Genomic DNA, 9,986 nt, shown 5'->3' with positions numbered 1-9,986 from the left:
TCTGATCAAGACATCTATACATTCTCTATAAATTCTAAATCTATCACTTTCTTAATGATCTTTAATTTTTTAATTGAAAGACTAAATTTTTCATTTGCCTCTAGTCTACTTTACCCTAGATATATAAAATCTGTATACTTTTCATTTAAGTCATATAATACTCGGGCCCGGCGGCGTGGCCTAGCGGCTAAAGTCCTCGCCCTGAAAGCCCCGGGATCCCATATGGACGCCGGTTCTAATCCAGGCAGCTCCACTTCCCATCCAGCTCCCTGCTTGTGCCCTGGGAAAGCAGTCGAGGACGGCCCAATGCACTGGGACCCTGCACCTGTGTGGGAGACCCGGAAGAGGTTCCTGGTTCCCGGCTTTGGATCGGCGCAGCACCGGCCCATTGTGGCTCACTTGGGGAGTGAAACATCGGACGGAAGATCTTCTTCTCAGTCTCTCCTCCTCTCTGTATATCCGACTTTCCAATAATAATAAAATCTTTTAAAAAAAAAGTCATGTAATACTCTTTAGTCCTAGAGTGTACCCTTAAAATAGTTATTCATACCCTTTGCTTATATTCCCCTAAGCTTGAATGACCATTTCATGAGGCCCATCTACTTGATGCTCTTTCTATCTTTTAAGAGTCAACTTAAATATCTCATACTGTGAATTGGTGCTTCCTGAGTTAGGAGTTATGATTTTTTCCCTCTTCAGCTATATCATATTGCATGCCTACACCTTTTCATTGGCTCTTTAATATTTAAAAGGAATACATTTTTCTCATAGATTTTATTATCAAAGGTCCAGAATTTTATTCATGAGCTGTTAAAACAAAAATATTTGTTAAAAGTTACTGAACCATGTTAAATACAAAGTTTTAAAAATTAAGTATTATCTCAGTGTCTTTCCAGTTGTTAAAATCTAAGTTTCTGGCCTGGCGTGGTAACCTAGTGGCTAAAGTTTTTGCCTTGCATGTGCCAGGATTATATGGGTACCGGTTCATATCCCGGGGGTCCTGCTTCCTTTCCAGCTCCCTGCTTGTGAGCTGGGAAGGCAGTCGAGGGCAGCCCAAAGCCTTGGGACCCTGCACCTGCATGGGAGACCAGAAGCTCCTGGTTCCTGGCTTCAGATCAACTCAGCTCCGGCTATTAAGGAAGATCTTCCCTGTCTCTTCTCTCTGTACATCTGACTTTGTAATAAAAATAAATAAGTCTTTTTTTTAAAAGATTTATTCATTTTATTACAGCCAGATATACACAGAGGAGGAGAGACAGAGAGGAAGATCTTCCGTCCGATGATTCACTCCCCAAGTGAGCCGCAACGGGACGATGCGCGCCGATCCAATGCAGGGAACCAGGAACCTCTTCCAGGTCTCCCACGCAGGTGCAGGGTCCCAGTGCATTGGGCCGTCCTCAACTGCTTTCCCAGGCCACAAGCAGGGAGCTGGATGGGAAATGGAGCTGCCGGGATTAGAACCGGCATCCATATGGGATCCCAGGGCTTTCAAGGCGAGGACTTTAGCCGCTAGGCCACGCCGCCGGGCCCAAATAAGTCTTTTTTTTAAAATTGTTTGTATATTTACATTTTAAATTAGTTATCCAAGAAAACATCAAAATAGACAAATTGCAATCAAATTTTGGGATATATTAAGTTCTTTAGAATCTTCAAAACGCATTAAATAAAGTATATGAAAAGTTAAAATACATCAATAAGTATTAATATCTGTAGCCATTGTTTATATGTTGAACCAACAAAAAGCCCCACTGGAAATATAGTATATTCAAAATAACTTTAAAATCGTTTAATATAGAGCTGCTTGAAGAAAAAACTGCACAAGTCTTATGAAAACAGGAAAAAAGAGAAGTTCCTTGAGGTTAACAATGGTGGTAATACACAATTTCTCAACCCCTTTGCTAACAGTGGTGAAGAATTAAAGCATTTACTAGAATCGAGCCTACACATTAAAAAAACTTGCAGACCCACTTGAGCTTTTGATAGAAGGGTATGGCAGCCAAGGGCTAACACACACCTAACACTCCTTCCATCTTTGAGAGCCAGATTTTAATTTCTACAGTGCAAATTCAAACAGAAGACAACCTTGCCCTGGCGCTGAAGAAGCAAAAGAGACAAGTCATTCAGTAAATGTAAAAGGATGAAGGGCGGAGTACAGAAGGCAAAGGCCTGATATCCGGAAATTATTTCCGAGACATTATATTTTCATTTTACTCTCTTTAATGCTCCTGGAAATCAATTTCCAAAGAAAAAATCAAAGAAATTTATTTTTATTAAGAGATATATGAGTTTATTAAAAATATGGCTTTTTAGTTAATGGGAATCTCTAAATCTAATTATTTTACACTGTTTATTGAATAAATTCAATGCTTGCATTAAAAGTAAGGAAACAAACAAAATGAACATGTTAAGAGACTGGAGTCAAGAACTTTCAGTCATCACTTTATGCTTGAATACACAATCAACTTCACAGTTAGATATTTTCATGTCTTAGAATTATTAGTATTACTCATGTGCCTTATTAAAAACATAAGGGAAGAGAAGCACACCAGAAAAAGTAAATATAAGAGAATTACTTCTTAACCTTAAGCATCAATCAGGAAGATAAAATAAATATAATAGTCTGAATTACTTGTAATGCTGTTAAAAGCCAAGTGATATGAAAAAACTTCAGTCTTAAAAACAATAATTTTCTTATCATGGCATTATATTTTAAATGACAAAATGTCAGCTCAGTTAAGATATATACTTTTTCTTAGCAACAGGACTAGGTTTCTAAAATATTATTGAGGTACATTGTTATCCAAGTATTATATTTAAAATATCATGCATTAAAGAAATTAATTCAATATTTTAGTATCCAAGCGTAATAAATGAAAAACTCTAAAACTCAGATTTTGACTCACTTTTTAATCTAAACTTATTTATGTATTTATTTATTAGGCAAAGTAGCAGAACTATCCAGAAAGTAATAAATTAAAAGATCTTCTGCTCATTGACTTCCCAAGTCACTGCAATGACTGTTTCTGAATCCAGCTCCATGCTAATGTTCACCTGAAAAGGAAGCAGGGTATGGCTCAAGCAATACATGAAATAAATCATTTTCAGGGCCTGGAGCGATAGCCTAGTGGCTAAAATATTCCCCTTGTTCGCGCCAGGATACCATATGGACGCCAGTTCATGTACCAGCAGTCCCGCTTCCCAAATAGCTCCCTGCTGGTGGCCGGGGAAAGCAGTTAAGGACTCCCCAAAATCTTGAGACCCGGAAGATGCTCCAGGCTCCTGGCTTCAGATCGGTTGAGCTCTGGCCATTGTGGCTACTTTAGGAGGGAATGATCAGATGGAAGATGTTCCTTTCTCTTTCCTCCTGTCTCTGTGTATCTGACTTTCCAATAAAAAATAAATAAAACTTAAAAAAACGAAATATATAATTTTCAGAGACTTCAGACTTTCAAGAAGAAGATCTAATGCAAAATTTACGAGCTGTACTTCTTTACCAATTTTTAAACATCATCTTAATTTTTCATTTGTAAGGATGGCTATTGGCAAATTGAATGGTCAGAGCTTTTTAATGTATAAAGCAATCACCATATTTCTATTAATTACAGTATATAGTATCAAAGCTGTTTATAACTATATATTCATTTTATATTGCTTTGATTCATACTCTAATATTTACTAAAAATTTAAAAAATACAACATATGACTAGGGACCATGAATGGTCTAACATTTTTATGTAGATACTAGCTTTCAATTACAGTGATTGTACACAAAAGTCTGCCCTCCCATGACTTGCTACTCGTGGAATGATAATTGGGCAGAAAGGGATACAGCTGAACTAGTTTTCAGTATCATTTAAAGCTAAAGGAATCATTAGATGAAGTTTGAATAGTGCAATGTGAGCAATGGAATTTATGCCGTTTTTCAGGCCACAGCGCGGTTCTTCACGTTGCTGGAACCTGAATGTGGTAACCTATTTCTGTCATGCACGTGAAAGCCTGCCTTAAGGCAAAGCAGAGGTACTCCACAAAAGGAACTTGAGCGTAACTTCCTGATACCGTAAGACACTTGAATCAGGAAAATTACATGATTGAGAAAAACAAAAGACCTTTTTTTATAATAGAAGCCACTAGACTTCATTGTTAAAATAACAGTCTTTACTGCAAGGGAAGATTGATCTTTTCAGTTTAAAGTATAAGAGAAATTATACATGACTAGAGTCATGGTACAGTGGGTTAAAACACTGTCTGAGATATGGGTATCCCAAATGAGTATGAGCTCTACTCCTAGAGGCTTCATTTCCAATCCAGCTTCCCTCTAATGAGTCTAGGAAAGCAATGAATAATGGCCCAACTAAATTGAGCCATGCCACCCACATGGGAGACTCAGATGGAATTCCATGATCCTGGCTTCCTTAGCCCAGTCCCAGATATTTTAACCATTTATGGAATGAACTAGTGGAAAACAGCTGCCTCTGTGTCTCTTCTTCTCTCTCTGGAAGTCTACCTTTGAAATAAATAGCTAGGCTTTTTCTTCTTTTTAAAAGAGAGATTTGATTAATTCTAAACGAGGAAAATGATAGGCTGTACTCTCAGAGAATGACATGATTATTTACCTAATTATCAAGAATAAAATTGGCTTACTAAATTGAATTATAATCAAATTACTTTTTGAGTGATTAATTTATTTTAAAAGTTAGAGAAGGAAAAACAGGGAGAAAGAGAGATTTTCCATCTTCTTGTTCAACATCAAGACCTGGACCAGGCTGAATACAGGAATCCGTAGTCAGCATCTTCATCCGTGTTTGCACGTGGTTTCAGGGGCCCACATCTTGGGCCATCTTTGTCTGCTTTCCCAGGGGCACCAGCATAAAGTTGGACTGGAAGTTCATTAGCCAGGACTTTAACTGATACCATATGGTATGCCAGCTTCATCGGCAGTGACTGAAACTACTATGCCACAATTTTGGCTCCTAATTTACTTTTTGACAATATTTTCACATATTCAGAGCACTTATGTGTTAATGGGTATAATACATACTGAAAATTCACACATGAGAATTCTTTAAAAACTGAAAGTGAAAATACCACAGAGTATAGCAATCTCACTGCTGGACACACACGCACAGGAGACAAAATTACTTTGAGTGAGAATCATCCCCACTCCCTTGTTTGTTGCAGGAATATTCAGAACAGCTAAGAAAGCAACAATCTAAGTATCCATCAACTGATGAATGGATCAAGATAACACACAAAAATACACAGTGGATTGCAATTCAGTCATTTGAAACGATAAAGTATTTGCAACAACTTGGATGGAAATCTAGGTCATTATGTTAAGTGAAATGAGTTAGGTACTGAACGACAAGAACCACGTAATCTCACATGTATATGGAATCTGAAAAAAGCCAGTCTAAAAGCAGTTGAAAGTAGAAGGGTGGTTAGAAGAGGCTGAGAGCAGGTGGAAAGGCAGGGATGAGGAAAGTTTGATTAGAGGTACTAAATTACAGTAAGTCCTGATAAACTATTTTACAGTAGAATCACTGCAAATAACGAAATTTACTAAATAGTTTTCTTTTAAAAAATTTTCATTTTTATTTTAGATGATGTTAACATAGTTGATTGGGATGGGAAGGATTGAGGGTCAGGGAAAAGTGGCTGTGATCATTGTTCCCAATTTTTCTGTTTCTTCTTCCTGTTTTGGCGGGAAGGGAGGAGATAAGGGAGTCATACCCAGTTTTCTTACTGCCTGAGTACCCAGAAATGGGGAATGGCTTCCTGATATCAACCCAGGGTCATGCTGTGGCACACGTTCAGAGGGTTCTGCCCAGTTGTTTTTGATAGTTCTGGAATTCTATTGGTCTTGCCGGTCCCAAGGATTAGGAAACCCTTCCTGAATATTTTTCTAATGAAAAAGCTAGAAGTAAGAACTTTGAATGCTTCATAGTTATAATTACATAAAAAACACACATTTATCCTGACATGAACGTTATATACTATTTATATACCTATATGTATATATCAAACCATTATGTGTTACCTCACAAATAAGTTCACATTTTCTGAAGGTATTTTCAAAAAAGAACTTATAAACTAAAATGGCTTGATTGCTGACTATTCCCATTTTTTTCAAAAGCTAGCAAATGCTTTTAAACATTATATTGTATTACTCTCGTACTAGACTACATTTAATCTCCTCTGCTTATAAGTGAAAAATGTCTCCTCATTTACATATCTCTGCTAATACTCAAATTCATCTAGTAGGGGCTGGCATTATGGCTGCCTCCAACACACTCCCAGCTGCTTCACTTCTACTTGTACTGTCTCCTATTGTTACTGCCTCCCATTGTCCTTGAGAAATCTGCGGAAGATGGCCCAAGTCCATGGGCTTCTGCCCCTGTGTGGGAGACCCAGAGGACCTACAGGAAGCTCCGGGCTCCAGGTTTCATCAGGTCCACTACTGGCCCTGGCAGACACCTGGGGAATGAATCAGTCTCCCCACCCCACCTCTTTGTGACACTTTCAAATCAATTTGTAAATCTTTTTCCTTTTAAGTCATTTAGCAGCACAGCAGAGAACTTAAAGGAAACTATGTGTAAAACTTCCATGTATCACATTTGAGTGGTTACTTTGAAGCAGGTTATTGGCTTATTTTACTTCAATAGCATTTTTATAATATTTGAGGGGTATGTGATGCCAACTTAGGTTATGAAAAGAAACAAAGCTTAGGGAGATCAATTTAAATCTAAAGCTACAGTTAAATATCAGTAGGACAGATATACTTTGTGATTCTTTCAGAGCCTATCACCTCCTAAGAAATGGCTTCTTTTGTCTTTTTCTGGCAGTGGAAATAAGATTTTCCCATATCTACTCTTCTTCATTAAGTCCTCATACATTTTGGCCACAGATGATGGTAATCTCTTACAAATATGAATCATTTTTATGAAACTAGAAAGTGTTTTCAAAATCTAAATCTAGAAGAATCACAAAAGTTATTTTACTGTCATGGTTTTGTAAACAGTATTTGTAATACAACTTTTAAGCATTTTATTCCCCTAAGAACAATATTACATTTTTCCCTGTCTTACGCCACTTACCCACTCTCTTAAACATAAAACATTGCTGAAACTCAGAGAGGAAAAAAAAAGCCCCAAAACATGGTGCTTTGATGTGCTGAGTCCTTCGAACTGCAGGGCCCTGGAGAGGCCTCAGATATGGTCTCTTTCTTACCCCTTCTTTCTTTTGCTCCCCTAAGTCCCAAAAGCCATGTAAACTAGAATTCTCTTTTCCAAAGAAACTACATTCATTTCCCACAAGACAACCTAAAATTATAATGATCTTTTGCCCTTCTGTACAGGAGCTGCCCATAAAGAAATTCTCTGACTTAACACTGCCAATAGCTTGTTCCAAGCCTCTCACTGCCGAAGGGGTCTAGTTCCACACCTGGGCTAGATGCGGCACAGACAAGGCAGAGAGAGCCTTGGGTGGTTGCGCATCAGGAACAAGTGACCCTACCACTTGGGACACTCAAATTCCCTACCAGCAGGTTTTGAATCTTCAGTGGTGCCCTTGCTTGTGGCTTAGGCGTTCCAAGCAGCAGACCACAGCTCCAGCACTTGGGCCGCAGTAACTCACGTGGGAGATCCAGACCTGGAGTTCTTGGCCCCCACTTCTCTGTACAGCCCAGCCCCAATTTTGAGGTCACCGGGGAGTCATGCAGCAGATGAAAGAACCCTATCCCCTTGCCTTCCAAATAGATAAAAATGAATAAACATTTTCTAAAAATCCATACTACTGCTCCTTCCTGAGTTTCTTAGCAATAGATCATATGCTTTTGGTTCAGTGCCATCTATATGGCTGCCCATTTTTCATCCCATCCTCATCATTAAAATTAGAATATGTTCACTGGGTTTTTGACGTACAAACCTAATTCCTTAAGTTTGAAAACAGTCAAAATAAAGCAATTACTTAGGCACTGATTAAAATCTATTGTAATGCAATAAAAATGCTTACATTATTTAATCTTGATTAAAACATCACTGCCACATGTTTCAAAATATTGAAAACATCAAATATAAACCTACACATATGCATAGAAAAAGAAATGTCTAAAAATATAACATGCTTCAAATAATAGTCATGGGAGGCTTTTAGCTTCTTTTAAAGGTAATCAGATTTATTTAACAACCCAAAGTATCAACCATAGATACATAGTTAAAAAACTCCCTGGGGGTAAACCAAGCAGTATGTATTTGATGTATATGGACTGCAGTAAAGGGGCAGACATTAAATTTTAAGTTATAAATATTTTCTTTATAAAAAGTGATATTTTTATAGGATTTCCAACTAATGCTGATTTATAAAAGCAAATACTCAAAATGTTGACCACATAAGAGGTAACAGCTGGAGGCTTTAGGAGTCTGAAGTATAAACAAACGTGAATCAACTCAAACTGCATTAGTTTCTGCTTCAACATCAACACAGGGGAGAAAACACAGAGGGCCCTCACAACATCTGTACGCAGGAGTTTAGAGGTGCTTACTGGCACCCAGTTCTTAATCAAAAGCAGCCCCTGTGCTACCAGGCCTCTCTCCACGGAGAGCAGCCGCGGCAGGAGCAAGTGCTCTGTTCTCGGCGGGGGTGGAGAGGAGAAGGACCCGGGGACTGGCACCGTCCACCATCCCTGGGGCCGCGGGCACCACGCCAGGCGCCTCCCGGAAGTGTCCGCTGGCGAGGGACCTGGCCGAGCACGCTCTGGGCCAGCTTCAGCGGGCGCGGTGTGCGCCAGGCCCGGGACGGCGGAGGAGGGGCCGCGCGAGGCCCCGCCTCGGGCTACAGCCAGGGCTGCATGGGCTGCTGGGGCTGCTGGGGCTCCGGGGGCTGCGAGGGCTCCAAGGGCTCTGGGGGCTCCGGGCCGCGGGGCTCCCAAGCCTCCTGCGCCTCCTCCTTGTCCCTGGCCGGGCGTGGTCCTCGCTGCTCGAGGTGCAGCTGCAGCAGGGCCCGACGGTACATGGCTTCGAGCTTCTCCAGCCGGGCCCGCAGGGCCTTGGGGTTCCCCGACTCATCCTCGGGGTCGCCGCCTCCAGGCCTCCGGTTCGTGCCGGTCTCTTCCGGGCCCGGGGTCCCCGCCGTGGTCGCCCAGTCGCCGCCTTCGCCCGGGAACCGCAGAGCCTGACGGAAGAGGCTGCGGTTCTCACGCTTCAGCCTGCGGTTCTCAAGCCGCAGGCGGGCGTTCTCCTCGCGCAGCCGCGCGTTCTGCCGGTCCCGTTCGTCCCGCGCGCGGATGGCCTCCAGGTGGCTGGCTGCCAGGTCGGCGAACCGCTCCTCCAGCTGCTGTCGGGCGCCGCCCGCCCGGCCTCGCCAGCCCACGCCGCTGCCGCTGCCGCCGCCGCCGCCGCCTCCCCGGACGCGGCCCGGACGGCCAGGCCCGCCGCGCCCTCGACCGCCACCGTCCCCACCGCCGCAGCTCCCGCACCTGGTGGCGCCAGCACGCATGCGCCACATCGGTCCCGTCCCTACCGCGCGGTGGGCCCGGGCGCAGACGAGTTCGGCGCCCGACGGGGCAGCCCTGGTGCCGGTGGTGGAGACGGGGTGGCGGGCGGTGGCTGCTGGCTGGAGGCCAGAAGAGGCCGGGAATTTGCGCCCGGGCTGAGGCGTGTCCTGTCTGCGGTGGTGGAGCTGCCCTCCGGGGCCTGTAGGTCTGGGAGCCCAGCGCACACACAAAGCTCCCGGGGAGCGCCGGGCTGCTTGGCGGAGGCTCCGGATCGGAGCCGGAGAGAGGCTGGGAGGCGGGTGTGTTCTCTGCAGGCTTCTACCCGGGCGCTCCCGTGCAGGCCTAGGCACCGCGGAAACTAGCCTGCCTCGCCCCTCTCTGGAGCGCAATTGCCAGTGGTTACTTTGCTCTTTACGAGGCAATCCCTAAATCGAATAAGAATCAAACGGGTTCTAGGGCCAAATGGTGGGGGCAAGGTGAAAACCTGATGTTGCTT

General features: G+C 42.7%; 1 protein-coding gene across 1 annotated transcript; it reads right to left on the bottom strand.

Moving 5' to 3' along the window:
• Positions 1–8,829: 8,829 nt before the first annotated feature.
• TUSC1 (tumor suppressor candidate 1) lies at positions 8,830–9,743 on the bottom strand. Its single transcript, XM_058672253.1, has one exon. The coding sequence runs from the start codon at positions 9,499–9,501 to the stop codon at positions 8,830–8,832; it is 672 nt and encodes a 223-aa protein (XP_058528236.1). The 5' UTR covers positions 9,502–9,743.
• Between the last annotated feature and the right edge of the window lie 243 nt (positions 9,744–9,986).

Source organism: Ochotona princeps, chromosome 14, assembly GCF_030435755.1.
Source record: "Ochotona princeps isolate mOchPri1 chromosome 14, mOchPri1.hap1, whole genome shotgun sequence".
Lineage (NCBI taxonomy): Eukaryota > Metazoa > Chordata > Mammalia > Lagomorpha > Ochotonidae > Ochotona > Ochotona princeps.
The sequence above is the reverse complement of the archived record's forward strand: the minus strand, read 5'-3'. Positions and strand labels throughout refer to the sequence as shown.